Source organism: Chelonoidis abingdonii, chromosome 9, assembly GCF_003597395.2.
Source record: "Chelonoidis abingdonii isolate Lonesome George chromosome 9, CheloAbing_2.0, whole genome shotgun sequence".
In the NCBI taxonomy this organism is placed as follows: Eukaryota; Metazoa; Chordata; order Testudines; family Testudinidae; genus Chelonoidis; species Chelonoidis abingdonii.
The window spans coordinates 69896533-69914975 of NC_133777.1; the positions used below are offsets into that span (position 1 = coordinate 69896533).

The 18443-nt window shown below is 45.5% G+C and overlaps 1 protein-coding gene and 1 long non-coding RNA gene across 2 annotated transcripts in view; both read right to left on the reverse strand.

Annotated features, from left to right (window-relative positions):
- Nucleotides 1-10397, reverse strand: part of ABHD17C (abhydrolase domain containing 17C, depalmitoylase) — a 56815-nt gene extending 46418 nt beyond the window's left edge. The window contains exon 1 of the mRNA XM_032771881.2: nt 9206-10397. Coding sequence (XP_032627772.1) covers nt 9206-9741 — 536 coding nt within the window. The 5' untranslated portion in view covers nt 9742-10397. The remainder of the gene's footprint in view (nt 1-9205) is intronic.
- LOC142047332 (uncharacterized) lies at nt 6088-7871 on the reverse strand. Its single transcript, XR_012656567.1, has 2 exons — nt 7472-7871; nt 6088-6568 (listed from the first exon to the last, which is right to left on the reverse strand). It is a non-coding gene; the product is annotated as an uncharacterized LOC142047332 (long non-coding RNA).
- Nucleotides 10398-18443: the final 8046 nt, after the last annotated feature.

Here is an 18443-nt window from a genome sequence, read left to right on the forward strand (position 1 = left end):
CACGTGATTCTAATTGCACTGTTCACCAGGATATGCACATACTTTCTAAATTTAAATTGGGGGGGGGGGGGGGGGGAGAGAACACAATTTCTCCAAAAATAAAGAGTGTACATTACATAACCACTTGCAGGCCTCACAACATAATCTCTTTAAAAGGGCTAAAAATAGGAAATACCACCAGTAAAATCCAAGAGTCACACTGAGAATGCTTGGGAAAAATTCCAAACCCAAATAAATTTATGAAGACTCCAGTTTATGAAGTCAGATTCCAAGGAAGTATGTGCAGAGCAGTTAGATGTCAAAAGAGCCAGCAAAAAAAGGTTTTGAACTTTTGCAACCAATATTAAGGAATGAGGGAACATCATAACTAATATGGAATCTTTTTCTGACTCTCTCTTCCTATACTATTTTGAAAAGCCACAATATCTGCAGCTTAAACGGAACTAGAACGAAACTTGCCCATCACGTGTAACAGTAAAAATGAGGAAGTACTGTAAAGTAAATGCATTATTTTATTATACTGAATATATTTACATCAGTAGTGAACAAAATCTGTGATACCAATTTAACATTATTAACTGGTCCACTTTTCTTACATTATGCACATCTGATTAAGTCTAGGATACAAACAGGTACGATGTGATTTGTAGCAAGTGCTACAACTATTACACAAAAAAATTAAAGGAAACGTGCTGATAAACTATAGCAATTAATAGGTCACACCGGGATCATACTGTTTGCGCATGTGTGTATCTGGGCTGGGAGTTTACTCCGGACACAAATTATTCCAAAGAGATATATTGGGAGAAGGTTTGAGGAGTTCCAAGAAACTTAACATCCTTCACCCCAAATGTACATAATATAAATTGCTCAACTAACTAGCTCCTGAAAAAAGATTAAGGTACACCTCTACCCCGATATAGCATTGTCCTCAGGAGCCAAAAAATCTTACCTTGTTATAGGTGAAACCACGTTATATCGAACTTGCTTCGATCCAATGGAGTGTGCGGCCCCCCTCCCCTGGAGCGCTGCTTTACTGCCTTATATCGGATTGCATTATATTGGGATAGAGGTGTACAAGGCTAATTCTCTAAAGCGGTGTTTCCCAAACTTGAGACACCGCTTGTGTAGGAAAAGTCCCTGGTGGGCTGGGGTTGTTTGTTTATCTGCTACGTCTGCAGGTCTGGCTGATCGCAGCTCCCACTGGCCACGTTTCGCTGCTCCAGGCCAATGGGAGCTCTGGAAGTGGCGGCCAGTACGTCCCTTGGCCCACACCACTTCCAGCAGCTCTCATTGGCCCAGAGCAGCAAACCGCGGCCAGTAGGAGCCGCGATCGGCCGGACCTATGGACACAGAAGGTAAACAAACCAGTCCGGCCCACCAGAGGCTTTCCCTACACAAGCAGCGTCCCAAGTTTGGGAAACACTGCTCTAAAAGAAAAACAAGGAGTCCGGTGGCACCTTAAAGACTAACAGAAAGAACTTCAAGGGACTATGCTAATTAAGCAAACCTCAAGTCAGTTGTTCAAATATTCAACTCAACTGAATGATTTGATCTGAATTCTTTGAAACAAGATTTTATGCTAGAGGGCTGTTCAAGCAAGATTATGTCAAAGAAAATTAAAGTGGCAGTTTAAGTATGCTGATAAAAATGGTAACTGCTATTTTCGTCTCTGAAAAAAATATACTAATTAATACGGGCTATACCTTTCTACTCAGACAGTCACCACTCTGATTTAGAAAAGTGCTAGGACCTCCTCAGGTGATTAGTTACCCTTCCTGCAAGAATTCAGGCAGTTATGAGCTCTGGCTTTAATGAAAGTTATTTGCAATTTATTTTTTTTAAGGCAAGTTTTGCAAAGAAAATTGCACTGGGTGGGAATGGGGTGTGGGAAGAGAACACCAACAAAAGATATCTCTTTTCCTTTTCTCAACCCCTCCCCCCCAACCCTCCTTAATGTAGCTTGCACAAAGTGACAGTTCAGAATAGAAGATATCTTTAAAATCCACGTTTGGGAAAAAAATAGTTCCTGGATTGATATATCATGAATCCTAAATGAATGGAAAATAATCTCCTACCAGAAACACTTGGATTCTATTGTGTAATATTGAAGTCTGACTCTTCAGTACTGGTAAATCAATGGAGGGAAGTAGTAGATCTCTACTGACTGAAGTATAAATCAAAGTTGAACTGTTCTGATGCTCTATTATGGGTTGAGAGGACATACCTAAATAAATTACTCCACAGATCTTTTGATATTCGAGTCTTTCAAGGATTCAGACATAACCAGCTAAAACCTCTTCATCCATTTCACATAATCCAGATAACAGACTGAGGAGTTTCACTTTGATACTATATTTCAGAGTCAAAGAGCTAGGGAAGTGATGCCTTCTTTCATTCATGTAGGATTTTTAGAATTACTTCACAAATCTTTCCTGGAGAGTTTAGGGAATGCATACATTGATTTTATCACTCCTACATATCTGAAGCACATCAGCATAAGCTAAAAAATATGAAACGTGGGGGGAGGGGCTCTGATTTATCCATCATTCACTCCCATCAACACCAATCAATAACTGCACACAGCCCAGGAGATCAGTTTACGATTTTATCTAATTTATTTTCTATTGAGCGAAACTGGATGTAGAATTTAACTCAGAGATTTAACAAAGACATTTAATTAAATATCATGATGACAGTAAGAGAATACTATACCCATTACCAGAGTCTTCCAAGCATACACAATCAGCAATTGATTCAAGTACAGACAACATAAGTAGGGAAAATATCAAAGAATAATGATGGGAAAAATGTTTGTGGTCATGCTCGAGAGTTTAAACATAATACCCAAACTGGATGATTGGGAATGTGTATCCTATTCATAAGGCTAACAGAATTTACCTTAATATAGGATTGTTGAAATGTTTTAAATATTTCACAAGTAATTTGGGGGGGGGAGAAGGGAGAGTCAAGCTATAGGAATCCTACATATTGGCGACCCTCTCAGTCAATCAAATATTAGGATAAAAGTTAATTGTATCACCACAAACAGCAAAGAGCACTAAACCCAATTAGAACTTGACATAAGAGACAAAGGGTCTGAAAAACTTTCTATTATGCCTAGTTCTATCTGTAGAACAAATTAAAGCAAAATAGACTGACCAAACTGAAACAAAGAATCTAATTCACAGAAAGTATCACCTAGACCTATAAATCCAAGAATTACCAAAATAAAATATTTAGGTGCTTGATGGGTGCGTGTTAATTAACTGGAAGAAGATTTATCTCAGCTGAACTCCTCAGTTTATGAGCACACTATAATTATAGGCTCTAGCAAGTTTGTTAAAGTGCTGAACCAGCTTTTGACAGTAGTAGTCTTTTCTGCAGACGCAGAAAGAATATTTTCTTCACTTCAGTTTATTCAATTAGTTCAAAGCAATGACTGGTTTATTCAAAGTTAACAACCCAGTTGGGAGTAGAAAAAGCATGAAAACTTTTCTTCTCCATCTATAAATAAAAACTAGGTGTGAGAGGATGAGATCTACTAATTCTAAAATCGTGAAGGACAACAGCAAGCAGAAAAAATATCTGTTCAATTCACTTAGTACAGATAATACTCTGTTTAATAAATCAGTTAATTTAAAATGCAAAATGTTTTGATGTACTTTTTGATAAACTTTTGTATGTATCCAGCACATCTGAAGTAGTTTTATTCAATAAACAATTTTAAAATGCCATTTTTATGCATTGTTTGTTGAACTTGACACAAATCACAAGTAAAAAAATCAGTCATCTAGTAAGAAATGCATCGTTCACCATTTAACAAAAATGTAAAAAATTAAGGAACTATAAAAATGTAATTTAAGCTATACAGTTGCTTAATAAATGTGCATCAATATAGCGTATCCTGATTATCAAAAAGAAGCACCAAGTTAAGTGTAAAGGCTATATTTAGTTGCAAATCAACATGCTTTAATAGTTACCAACCAATGAGAATCAGCCTCTCTTTAGGAAAATACCTAAAAAGTACAAATGGCAAAACAACAGTAAAACTGATTATTAAAATCAAGGATTCCTGCCTGCTTATTTAAATCAGTGATTTAAATTTTGTTCATTTAAACCAGTCCACCCTGAAGCAAAATAATCGGAAATACTGATCAATTTTTCTCCATTTATAAGCTTAAAAACAGCAACCCCCATGCTTCAGTCTATGCAGATGTTTAAAAATAAAACTACTCTCTTAAAATGAGTTTATAATAGAAATCCTTTCAGATCTTTAATTGTAAGAACGGTTAGAGGCGCTTACCACCGACTTCCAAAAGTTCAGTGCTTTGACTTTCTTTAAAGCTTCAGCAACAAACATGTACTGCTTAATGTTATTATTTTAATAGTCTTAACATTATAATCTAACATAGGTTGTCTAATGTCTAATTTAATTTTAAACAGATTTTTAAAAACCTGCATTTAATTTAAATTAAAAAAAATCCAATTTGTAATTTTTATCCACCATACACCGGACTCTCGCTAGAACGCGTGTCTATATAGCGCAAATTCACATATAACGCAGTCACAGCCATGGACCTCAAATTTAATTACTTTAATTGCAAATCATTTTAACGTAGTCCCCGCTATAACACGGTCCCTGCTTTAACATGGTACCGTGCATGGATCCCAAATCCTGCGTTCTAGTGAGGGTATGGTGTATTTTGCTTACCTCCAGCTCAGAGGTTAGACCTTTTTATATTTAAAAAAAAAAGAGATTAATATATCTTCTAGTTCAGTGGTTCTCAAACTTTAGCAAACCGAGGCCCACCCTTTTGATTAAAAAAAATGTGGGGACCCACTCCTTTGCCCCACCCCTGCCCCGACTGTTCTCCAAAACCCCTCCTCCTGCTCTTTCTATCCCCCTCCCTCTGTCACTCACTCCCCCATCCTCACTCACTTTCACTGGGCTGCGGAAGGGTGTTTGAGTGGGGGGGGGGGTGGGGGGGGGGGTGGTGAGGGCTATGGCTGGGGATATAGGCTCTGGGGTGGGGCCAGGGATGAGGCGTTGGGGTGCAGGAGAGGGCTCATGGCAAGGGTGTGGGCTCCGGAAGGGTGTTTGGATGCGGGAGGGGGGTGAGGGCCTCAGCTGGAGGTGCAGGCTCTAGGCTGGGGCAGGCAGTTGGGGTACTGGAGGGGGCTCCAGCTAGGGTAAGGGTGCCAGAGGGGGCTGAGGGCTCCGACTGGGAGTGCAGGCTCTGGGATGGGGCCAGGGATAAGTGGACTGGGATACAGAAAGGGGATTCAGGCTGGGGCAGGGGGTTGGGGTGCAGGGGAGGGGTGAGGGCTCTAGCTCAGGGTGTGTTCTCTGGGGTGGTGCCGGGGATGTGGGGTTTGAAGTGCAGAAGCAGGCTCAGGGCTGAGGGTTCAGGGGGTGCAGGCTCCGGGAGACAGCTTGTGGGTGGGAGGGGACTCTGGGCTGGGGCAGAGGGTTGGGGTGTGGAAGTAGGTTTGGGGAAGCAGCTGCCAGGTCCCTGCAGCCCCATGGCACATGGGCAGCCAGTGAGGCTCCGCATGCTGCGCTCATACCCGCAGGTGCCACCCCTTCTGCTCCCATTGGTCGCGGTTCACAGCCAATTGGAGCTGCAGAGCCGGCACTCAGGCATGGGGAGCACATGGAGCCTCCCTGGCCATCCATGTGCCTAGATTCCACAGGACCTGGCAGAAGCTTCCAGGAGCCGTGCAGAACCAAGGCAGGTAGGGAGCACTGGGAGGGAGGGGGAGGAGTTGATCAGTGGGGCCTGCAGACCCCCGAGATACCCTCACAGACCCCGAGAGTCATAGAACCCAGTTTGAGAAACACTGTTCTAGTTCACATATGGAGTAAAGAATTAATAAAAAGTTGAGGTGCTTATGTAGCCTGATCTATAGATTACTTAAGAATTCCCAGTTATCACTTTGAGAATTGACAAGTTTGTGTTCCAAGATCAGGCCCATTAATATTCAAATTATTATACAGTTGGGAACCTCGATGTGCACAGTTGCAACATTCACTACAGGAACTCCTGTATATTTACAAATAGTGGCTAGTGAACACATTAAAACTACTTTTCATATGGTTTATTTTCAATCCATTGCCTATTACAAACAAAATATTAAAATACAATTTGTTAATATAAATTTGTTGTACACACATTCAACAGTTCAATGAGCATGGTACAAACACATAGGAGTAAAGAAAACCGTTCCCGCACACTCCCAATTAAGAATTAATGCCACTCTTGCCTGACTACTGATGATAATATTAAATGCTTATTGATAAAATCAGTATTAACTTTACTAAAATTAGTAGTACTTTACAGAGGAACTGTGAAACTAAAATTGAGTAAAATTCAGAAATGTACTAAACATTCCGCTCTTGCAGCCAGGCAGAGGCCTAGGTTATTCAGCAAAAATGTTTGGTTTTATTATCAAAATAATCATTGGGTTCCATGTCTATCCTTTCAGGCTAATTAGAGACATCCTGAAAACTTTCTTGGATGTCACCAACACTGGCAGTCACAGGCAACAAACGACTCTTCCAGTTCTGTAACATTTCAAGGTGAAGATTCTAAGGGTGTCTTTGGTGAACTCAGAAGAACCTATAGGGACACCTAAATGCTTCCTGTGGCCTCGTTTGCAAGAGGCACTTTTCAATGTATTTCAGGATATGACTTAATTTAGCATTGTACTTCATTACATTATGTCTAAGTATAGTGACTTTAAGGTGGAAATCAAAGCATACACAGATTCCACTGGAGCAGTTTTACTGACACAAAACCAGGTCCAAATGAGCCTTAAATATTACTGTAATGGTATAGTGTTCAAGTAGAACACATGTATTTTAACATATTATGGGTCAGGCTTGCATTTTTATAATGAAAGCACTTACAGATATTGTGTCTCAGTTGTAATGCTGCTCAAAATTCTGAATAGTGGCTGTGAAACTGAGCAGAATCTTGTTAATTTTGATATGCTGCTTAGAAAATATATGAGGAAATGTCTGCAGGCTCAGGAAGACAATTTTGTGCTGGTTCATATTTAAAAGATTTTCTTTACTACTAGGAAGCCAGAGATTTTTTAAAAAGATAAAAGCTTACATTCTGTAGCAACTGATCCCTTAGCTGGCATCATCAATACATACATTTACTAATGAAAACTTCCTCCTCACCAGCAGTACACACAAGCACACACATTTAAGTATACATATCTCTGACAGAATCATGTAAATCTCCATGGCCAGAATCAATGTGTGTCAATAAGGCACCCACTTCATTGATTATAACATTTATTTTGACTCCTGAGAGCCATGACAATTATAAAGTCTAAATCTGTTACTGTAATGTTAAGAATTGGAACATACAAAAACACAACAAGGAGCATTCTCCTTCACTGAGGAAGTATCACCTTGTCTGCCTTAGTAAATAAAGAAAGAAAGCAGCACTTTTACCTGTGAGTAAAATAAAGCCACAAAACAGGTTTAGATCAGTCTTGTAAAATTCTATTCACTTGAAGCAAATCATTTGAGTGGCAAGTTAATTATTTAGTCTTGCAATCTAGAAGAATGGACAAAGAGAATGCGTTCCTAGATTGGTAAATTTTCATGGCACTTTTCCAAGCTTGATTTAGAGAATATTAAAGGTGGGGCTAGAGAGGGGAAAACAAATCACAGTCACCTTAACACTTGGCTCTTCTATAGCACTTCTCCTCCCTTAGATTTTATCCACCATGGGTATGGCTACACTTGCAGCCGTACTGCATTGCCGCAGGAGCAAGCAGCAGCGCTTTGAAGTGCGAATGTGGTCGCAGCACCAGCACTGGGAGAGAGCTCTCCCAGCAATGCAGGTACTCCACCTCCCCAGGGGGATTAGCTTGCAGCGCTGGGAGCCACACTCCCAGGGCTAGGGCACTGTTTACACTAGCACTTTGCAGCGCTGTAACTTGCTGCACTCAGGGGTGTGTTTTTTCACACTCCTGAGCGAGAAAGTTGCAGCGCTGTAAAGCACCAGTGTAGCCAAGGCCCATGTGCCTAAGTATTTTACAACACATTTGATCCTTTCTTTCATTACACGAGGCAACATCGCATGCTCTAGGTAGTTCTTTACAAATTAACTAACTCAATTTTTCAAGCAGTTTCAGTATTCTCAAGAGTTGTCCGAGAACCCTGGAAACGCAACTCAGTTAACCCACAAAACAACAGGTACAGTATATACAGCGAAAGAGTAAGCTTTCCTACACCTACTTTCCCACCCAGCAGCATGCTTTAAACTTGACCTAGACAGGTCACTGCCAGAGGCAAGAGGATAGTTTGGACTTCACGCCTATTTAATCTCTGGATGCTCCATCTGCAAACAGGGAGATTCAATTACTAGCAATTCTGGTGATGGTTTGTGAGGTGGACACCTGCCCCCAGAAATCAGCTGAAATCACCTACTCATTTCACACTGGCCAGGTTGCTCTGGGAGGATGCAAGACCTCAGGCTGACAGGCAGGGAATTCAGCTCTGAGTTGTCTTCTCCTCTCCTGCCCTACCGCTAAAGAGGAAGGCCTATGTTATAGAATTTCCATGGAACATGGGGGCTCCCAACCTCTAATTCCCATCAGACGGTTACTTTTTTTTGGACATCACTAACCTGATCTACATTCAAACTTGATACCCAAACTTTGTCTACACGTGGAACTAGCCCCAATTCTGCCACTGCTGGCCAACAAATGTTATAAGTGCACCAGTGCAAACCCCAATCATAGAAAGAGTTGTGATTTGCAGCCACTGAGCTCAACCTGGTGTCAAGATGGGATAAGCTCAACCAGTGCACATTACAGCTTCCTTCATCAATGGAGGTAGGCAGTGGTGTGGCTACATCAGTTGTTGGCTACTAATGACTGAATCCCACATATAGAGATGACCCAATAAGCAAAATCTCATTATCAATCCAAGCCATGCAGTTCCTCACGTGACTATTGCTGGTGCCCACGAAGGGCCACAAAAAAAAAAACAAAAAAAAAAACAATAGACACTTCTTACCAGGTTAAGAAGTGTATACAGACTTTTTCCTCCCACCTCTTAGCAGGGTAATTATACAGATGTTGAGTTTAACAGGGTGAGAGCTGTATGCAGAAATACCCATATTCCTTAGCAGCCCAAGAGCCATGCTCTGGTACCTTGTCCCCAACACCAATTTACCTTGTCCTGAGCGCCTGCCAGGCTGCATCTATGTCTGCATACAGGTTTTTCTCAGAGGGCTTGCCTGAGCTCACCCCGTAGCCAGAGTAGTCGTAGGAGAAGACGTTGCAGTTGATGCGAGAGCCAAGGCCGATGTAGAAGCTGCACATCTGGCCCAGATCCACAGCATTGCCATGCGAGAAGAGCAGTGTATACCGGCTGGCAGGGGCACAGCGCACAAACATGCACCCCAGCCTGTTATCCCGAGATGTGCGAGAAAAGAAAACCTCTACGGCATCCAACTCCCGCTGTGAATACTGCCAGTCCGCCCGCTCACTCAAGTGCAGACTGCAGCTGCCCGTTCCTGTTGGGGTCCCAGACCCTGCTGCTGCAGCCCCAGCCTCTTGCTGCTGCTCAGGCTGTAACACTGTATATGTGGGCTCCGGGGGCAAGAAAGCCAACTTGGCAGCAATGCGGCTAGGGCAAGGTGGGCAGCAGAACAGCCAGCACAGCTCGCCCAGAGAGAAACCGTTCATTCTGGGGCCTTGTTCTGGCATCAGCGCCGCTGGAGAAAAATTTACCCACACTGGGGGGAAAAAATTCAGAGTCCACCCACCGCAACCCACTCTTGGCCTTGCGAGAGCAACACCCCCAAAATGCAAACTGCAACTGTCCCCCCAAAACTGTAAGCCACCAAAACCAATCCAGCCCTCCAAACCTAAGAAATCCACCTAGTGTGTGTAGGGAGGGAATGCAAAATATAAATCAAGTGCAACCCTCCTTCAGAATTTACTACAATAAATCCAAGCCCCCCAAATGGGCTAAAATCACCTAGTCATTTCACACAGCCCAGGTTGCTCTGGAGCACCTAAAAAAAATAATCAAGCCCCCCCAAAATCTCTGACTCAGTGCAGCTCCCCAAAACCAGAAATTAAAAGCTAATTCCCCTCAAATAAGATCTGCCCCCAATACAACCCCCCCCAAAACCACTAACTGAAAAATCCCCCCCCCCCAAACAACTCCTCACAATAACCCCAAGCCCAGTGCACCACCCCAGCTCTGCACCCAGTGCCTGGCCCAATCCTGCAGCCCCTCAGTGGAGCCCAACCCCCAAACACCGACCAACTGCGCCCGGTCCCCAGACCCCACACAGAGCCCCGAGCGGATCGACCCCCCGGGCAGACCCTCGCTGAAGGGCCCCGGCCCCGCGCTGGGAGGCGGCGTCCGGCCGCGGAGCGGGCTTAGGCCTCGGCTCCCCCGGGCAGGGCCATGCGGCTGCGGCGGGAGACAGTAGCAGGCAGCGGCCATGTCCCGGCTCCCTCACCGCTTTCCGGTTAGGCAGGGGCCGCCCGGCCGCCCGGTACCTGCGGAAGCGGCGCACAGCGCCGGCCCGCCGCCACAGGCCCGCCGCTGGCGGCTCGCTGCTGCCCCCTAACCCAGCGCGAGGGCACAGGCGGGGAGCAGGGGGGAGGCGCAGTAGCCGCAGCGCTAGAGAGAACCCGGACCCTCCGCGTAGGGAGCGTCGGATCCGCCTCCTGGCCCTTTAAGAGAACCCCCGTCACGTGCGAGGGTCCCCCTCTCTGGCGCCCCCGGCCCATCTCCTCCGCGCATGCGCTGAGAGGCTTGTGTGCTTTCCCCCCAGGCTGGAGAAGGGGTGCTTCGGGCAGCAGCTCTGCCCTAGTCGGGGGGGTTCCCTCTCTCCCCCTCGCCCTACGTGGGATTCTTCATGGAGAGGGGCTGACTGGCTTCCCCCAGCTCCTGCTGCCCCTGCCCCTGCTCAGGGCTCTTGCCTGGTCTGCTTGTACAGTTTGCCGCATCCCCCTAAATGAAGGGGTGGCCTCTGGACTCTCCCCAGGGCCCACATGCATCTGTACTGGAACTGGGGGTGCTGCTGCACCCCCTGGCTTGAAGTGGTTTCCAGTATATACATGGTTTACAGTTGGAATCAATAGCTCTCAGCACCCCCACTAAAAAAATGTTCCAGCGCCCCTGAATACATGCAATTAAGGGTGAGACACTGAAGCTCTTACACCTAAAAAGAAAATACTGTAGGTCACACGCTCTTAAATCATCCCTAAAAGCTCCCTGCAAACATCACACAGGTGCTCAACTTTTAAGTACGAGTCATCTGGCAGAAGTCAATGGCGGACACCTCCCAACCCTTCAAGTTGCCAACTGGACTGCACACACCAATCTATGGAGAGGTGGATGGGCCAAACCTCTGGGCCACTCTGAATACCAGAAATGTTCTGCTTCAACCTGGATGGGGGTTTGTGGGTCAAAGCAGGACAGTCTTGCAAAATTTGAGACTGTTGGGAAGTCTGCAGTATTGTGGGGTGGGGTTTTGTTTCCATTAAAAATGTAATAAAAACATGTATACAAAGGTGTCATTCACATGTGATGTTCTCTGCCTTTAGAATGAAAGAACCACAAAAGATAATTACCAAATAATCTTTACTGTAATCTTGCAGACAATGAGAGATTCAAGCAGCATACGAGTCCAGGCTCTAGCTTCATCACAGGAGCCCAGGCTCCAGACTCAGGACAGCTATTAAATTATAGTATAACAAGCAACTCCTGCTCTGAAGAATGTATAGAGCTGGTACTATATGGGTTTAGCAAATGCAGAATAACTGAGTGAACCTATCCTGTGCAGTTCCTTGAAGTCTATAAGCAGCATCTCATAACACAAAGCCCTATTAAAAAAACAATGCAGTTATTCTTGTGCAGAGATGGTATGGTGGGCTCATCTTACCCTGATAAGTAATCTAGCTGCTCAGTTCTGAATAAGGAGATATCTGTCAAGCAATGCCTTTTTGTGTCACCTCTAGAGTGACACTGAAACTGGGATAAGAGTTGGAAATTTGGATTCCAACTTAGCTGTAGGCATGCTACATGGGATAAGTCAGTGTAAAATTTCTTGGACCACGTCAGATCACTAAAACATCTAAAAGGGGCTATGGCATGCAAGGGACCAGGCAGCAAAGACTGAGCACTTCTATCATAAATAAATTACTACTGCAAACAGAAGAAAATTAAAGAGACAACATTTCCCATATGCAGTGTTGTAGCCGTGTTGATTCCAGGATATTAGAGAGACAAAGTGAGTGAAGTAATGTCTTTTATTGGACCAAATTCTGTTGGTGCTTGTCTCTCTTACCAACACAAGTTGGTCCAGTAAAAGATATTACCTCACTGACCTTCTCTAACATTTCCCATACTCCACCCTGAGTCCTTCCTTAGGTCATATTTATAAGAGTGAGAGTCAAGTGTCCTCTTCTAAATGGGAAGTGTCATGTAATTTCAAAAGTGTCATTGGACTTGTCTGTGTATATGTAATTAATTAGTAGCTCTGTATTGTTCTTGTTGTAAATTCTCTACCATTTAGGATAAGCCCACTCTATCTCTTGTACAAAAAAAAGTAGTTCCTACCTACACTTTGGGTGTCTCCTAGAGAAAAGCAACAATTGCATAGGGCTGGGTGAGTGAAGAGAATAGCAAAAAGGAAATAATCTTGAAAAGGGAAGGGTAGAGAATAAGGAGCAGAAAGCAGTTCTGAAGGCAAACAGAACTGATATACTGCTGATATCACATCAAGGTGTATGCACAGGATAAAGTTAATATAACATTCAATGAAATAAAATGATTGGGACTTAAACCAATCACTCACCTGGCGAATATCCAGTATTCCTGGGTTTCGAAAAGAGACGTAGCTTCTCTTGTGTGCATGTACAATGGTGGTGTGAAGACCAAGGGATACCCTTATCCACACCTTTGTGCACCCACTCATGAGGCAGCCAAAATGTGGCTATGACCCTAATCTTCCCAGCATAGCAGTCAGTGCTGAGAGAGTTGTGCAGCACCCTACATAGCTGAGGCACTCACGCACACCCCCTACACAGCTGAGGATACACACACACACATCCTATACAGCTGAGGCAGACACACACAGACACACATACACCCCTACCTGATGGTGGGCCAACTGAGATTTGGTTTGGCCTCCAGCACAACTTAGAGCAGTCTCAAAGCTGCTCTAAGTTGTGCCAGGCTGCAACAGCCCCCAAAGGACCAGTCTAGCAGCTTGGGATTGCCAGAATACAATGGCGCTGTGGCCATACTCCCTCACCCCAAGCTGTGCCTATAATACACCCTTTGTTAAGAGCCAACATAAAGAGCTGCTCAAAGAAAATCATTTGCAGTGCCCAAGAAAAAGGTTTATTGGTCCTACAAAATCCAGAAACTACACTACATATTCCTGAACACCATCTACCGGCACCTTATCCATTAACTATTTCCAGATACACAGATACAGAGCTGTCTTGTAAAAACCCCTACACTGACGCTACATCACCTGGGGACTCCCCTGCTGGGATTGTGTGGGCGTGTCAAGCTTTTTTCCCCCACTTTGAACTTTAGAGTACAAAAGTGGGGACCTGCATGAACACTTCTAAGCTTAATTACTAGCGTAGATCTGGTAACACTGCCACCACCCAGAAATTTCAGTGTCTGGGGCACTACCTGTCCCCCCCAAAACTCTCCCCTCCCTGGGCTGTCTTGAGGGACTTCACCAATTCCCTGGTGAACACAGATTTAAACTCCTTGGATCTTAAAACAAAGAGGAATTAACCATTCCCCCTCCTTTCCCCCCACCAGTCCCTGGTGAGTTCAGACCCAATCCCCTTGGATCTTAAAACAAGGAAAATCAATCAGATTCTTAAAAAGAAAGCTTTTAATCAAAGAAAGAAAAAAGTAAAAATTATCTCTGTAAAATCAGGATGGAAAATGCTTTAGAGGGTACTCAGATTCATAGAGACAATAGGGACCCCCCCAGCCTTAGATTCAAAGTTCCAGCAAATAGAGGTAAAAATCCTTCCAGCAAAAAGAAACATTTACAAGTTGAGAAAACAAACATAAACTAATCCACCTTGCCTGGCTATTACTTACAATTTTGAAACATGAAAGACTGATTCAGAAAGATTTTGGAGAGCCTAGATGTACGTCTGGTCCCTCTTAGTCCCAAGAGCGAACAATGAACAAAACAAAAAGCACAAATAAAGACTTCCCTCCACCAAGATTTGAAAGTATCTTGTCCCCCTATTGGTCCTCTGGTCAGGTGTCAGCCAGGTTTACTGAGCTTCTTAACCCTTTACAGGTGAAAGAGACATTAACCCTTAACTATCTGTTTATGACAGGGCGTTAAAGCTGCTTCATGACACCAGAGCTCAGGAAGTGCAAAGGGAGCAGAGACAATCTGCATCTCCCATGCTGGAGATTCCCGCATGCCAGGGAGTCCCCAGAAAGCATACAATGGGTGGGCTACACCAGTGCCTGCACTTCCACCTGGGCTCCAGGGGTAGAAGGGCAATGGGCAGGGGGTGCCCTGTTAACATTTACAATTCTCAAAAGTGAAATTGTTATTTGAAGAGCTGTTTTGCTGGATCTTTCTCTGTGTATTCCTCTTGGTGCTATCAACTCAGCAGTTTGCCTCTTGTGCCTTTCTCTCTCTCTCTCTTTCCCTCAGCATTTCCTTTGCCCTGTTTTGTTTCTTTTCTCTTTCATATTCCACCCAGCAGGCATCTGCATAATTTTTACTTGACCAAATACTGTGAAAACACCTCAGGAAAAACAAATATTTCTGCTTGTTATTGCAGAGCTTGTCTCTGTAATGATCTGTAAATAAAGATGTTCCCACTGCTGTGCATTGTAACTAGCACAACACTAACGGTATGGCTACACTGGAGAGTTGCAGCACTGGCGATGGGGTTACAGCGTTGCAACTTACTCTGTGTCCACATTTGCATGGCACAGCCAGCGCTGCAACTTCCTGGCTGCAGCGCTGGCTGTACACCTGGTCTGCTTGGGGTGTAACAATTGCAGTGCTGGTGATGCAGCGCTGCTCATCAAGGGCTTGGCTACACTGGAGAGTTGCAGCGCTGGTGATGGGGTTACAGCACTGCAACTCACTCTGTGTATACACTTGGAAAGCCCAGCCAGCTCTGCAACTCCCTGGCTGCAGTGCTGGCTCTACACCTGGTCTGCTTGGGGTGTAGTAATTCCAGCACTGGTGATGCAGTGCTGCTCATCAGGTGTGGACACCAAAAGCATGGTTATTGGCCTCCAGGGTATTAGGAGGTATCCCAGCATACCTTTTCGGCCACTCTGCTCATCGTTTCACACTCCACTGCCCTGGGCTCAGGTGACTTGCCCTTTAAATGCCCCGGGAATTTTAGAAGTCTCCTTCCTGTTTGCTCAGCCATGTGTGGAGTGCAATCAATCAATCAATCAATCACTGACCATGCCTCCACCCCCCAAACGAGCCCCAGCATGGAGCAATGGCGAGCTGCAGGACCTCATCAGTGTTTGGGGTGAGGAAGCTGTGCAGTCATAGCTGCGCTCCAGCCGTAGAAATTATGATACCTATGGGCAGATATCAAAGTCCACGCTGCAAAGGGGCCACAAACGGGACGCGCTGCAGTGCAGCGTTAAAGTAAAGGAGCTGCGGAGTGCCTATTGCAAAGCCCATGAGGGAAACTGGCGCGCAGGTGCTGCCCCCACGACCTGCCATTTTTTACAATGAGCTGGATGCGATACTTGGGTGTGACCCCACTGCAAATCTGAGGACCATGATGGACAGTTCAGAGCCGAGAGAGGACAGGGGGGAGGTTGTGGAGGAACCCGATAGTGAGGGTACTGGGGTGGTGGGAGACACCCCGGAGTCCCAGGAGGCATGCAGCCAGGAGCTCTTCTCAAGCCAGGAGGAAGCTAGCCAGTCGCAGCAGCTGGAACTTGTTGGTGAAGAAGAAGCGAGAAGCGTAGTTCCCAGTAAGCAGCTTTTTTTTTAAGGAGGGAAATTGTTTGGGGGCGGGGGTTATTGGCTGTCTGCATGCTGCATGCCTAGATGTGGAATAGCCCATTGATTTGGTCTATCACGTCACGGTAATCGGCCTCTGTAATCTCTGCAAAGTTTCAGCCAGAGCGTGGGCAATGTGCTTGCGCAAGTTTATAGGAGAGTACCATGGTCTTGTCCAGTCAGGCTAACGCTGTCCGCGCCACTGTTGCGTGGGGGGGGGCCATTGCTAGCACACAGGCAAGCTGCATGGGGACCAGGCGAATCCACATGTGGAGAAGACCCTCCCGCTCTTCCAGGTGACGCGGAGCAGGATATATCTGGAAGGAAAATCTGTGGAAATGTAGAGTACTGTTCAGTGCACTTTCCCCAGCTGCTTTCTGCTTCCCCAATGCAAGAAACCCCAGTGAGTCCCTGACTCAGGCAGCTCCCCTTCTCAGGGAGTCGCAGCAGAACATTGATTCGGAGTAACTGCTGGGCAATTGGGGGTGTTATCAGTGCACTTCCTCCAGCTGCTCTCTGCTTTCCCAATGCACAGAAACCCCAGTGACCCTGACTCAGCAGCTACCTTTCCAGGTGAGTCGTGGCAGAACATGGATTCATTAATGACTCAGTCCCCATTACTCACCATGTCTTTGCTGCTGTGTGGCTCTCTGTGCTACGTTTGCTATGTGTAAATGATGCTACAAATAGTCTACAACTCCTTCACTGTGATTATAAACCATGCAGCCTCTTGTATAAAATGTTTCTATTTCTGTTTTTTTTAAGTGTCCTTGAATCTCTTGGCCCTAACACAGTCAATGTGAGACTACATAACTTGAGGAGGAGGCAAAAAAAGAAAAGTTTTGGTGAAGCAGTTATGAATCATATGCAGAGAGAGTAAGGGCTGCAGGACTGGAGAGAGAAAATGCACCAGTGGAGGGAAATAGAAAGCAGGAAAGGAATTGGCTTAAGAAGAAAAGCACAAAGCAGCTGAATAAGCTCCTGGCGCGCAAACGGACTGTATGCAGTCACTAGTAGCCATGCAGGCAGATCAATACCGTGCTAACCACCCCCATCCAAGCTTCTTCCTTGTGCCCACTGTTTGCTCAAACTCCCTTCTCCAGCATCCTGTCTTACCACCACCAGCTCGCCCCCAACCTGTACGTTCACTACCACCCTGAGAACTACGACCCTTACCCTAGTAGCCCTGCTCTCAGGTTGTGCAAATTCGCTCCAGGCGTTGAACCTCAGAGGTCCATTCGTCACTGAATGTTTCACCCTTCCCTTCACAATATTTGAGGAATACAGCTGCGGATATAACCGCGGGATGCTGCTTCCCCAAGTCTAGCTTCCCATAAAGACAGCCCCAGCGCCCCTTTAAACGGCAAAAGCACATTCCACAGTCATTCTGCACCGGCTCAGCCTGTAGTTGAACCATTCCTTGACTCTTGTCAAGCTTCCCTGTATTCGGTTATGAGCCAAGGGCATAAGTTAAGCGGGGTCTCCAAGGATCACAATGGATTTCAGCGTCCCTACTGTGATCTTCCGGTCTGGGAAAAGTGTCCCTGCCTGCAGTTCCTGAACAGGCCAGTGTTCCGAAAGATGATGCACCATGCACCTTTCCAGGCCAGCCTGTGTAAATGTCAGTGAAACGCCACGGTGATCACAAGTGCCTGGAGAACCATAGAGAAATACCCTTCTGATTAATGTATTTGGATGCCTGGTGGGTGTGCCAGAATAGATATGGTCATCTATCGCCTCTTTCACAGTTAGGGAAACCATTTGTGCAAAGCATCCAGAATGTCCTGCACGTTCCCCAGAGTCCGGTTTTTCTTAGCAGGATGCGATTAATGCCCTGCAAACTTGCATCAACACTATTCCAACGGTTGACTTCTCCACTCCAAACTGGTTCGCGAGCGATCAGTAGCTGTCTGGAGTTGCCATCTTCCAGACTGCAATGCCGCCCGCTTCTCCACTGACAGGGCAGCTCTCAATCTTGTGTTCTTGCACGGCAGGGTTGGGCAAGCTCAGCACACAGTCCCATGAAGTGGCTTTTCTCATCTGAAAGTTTGCAGCCACTGCTCCTCACCAGACTTGTAGGACGATGTGATCCCACCATCAGTGCTTGTTTCCCGAGCCCAAAGGCGGCGTTCCACGGTGCTGAGCACGTCTGTTACTACCCAAGCAATTTAGTGTCACACGCGTCAGGCGAATCTATATCATCGTCGGACTCCTCACTGTCACTTTGGAGCTGAAGGGATAGCTCAACTGCCAAACGTGATATGTTGGCGACATTATCAGCAAAGTCCTCAGCAGCTCGGGCTCCATTTCTAACAGAAACCTGCTGCAGATTCACAATGGCACCAAACTACTGGAGCGATGCACACCGGGCGTTGGGACAGGAGCGGAATGACCCGCTCCCTTCTG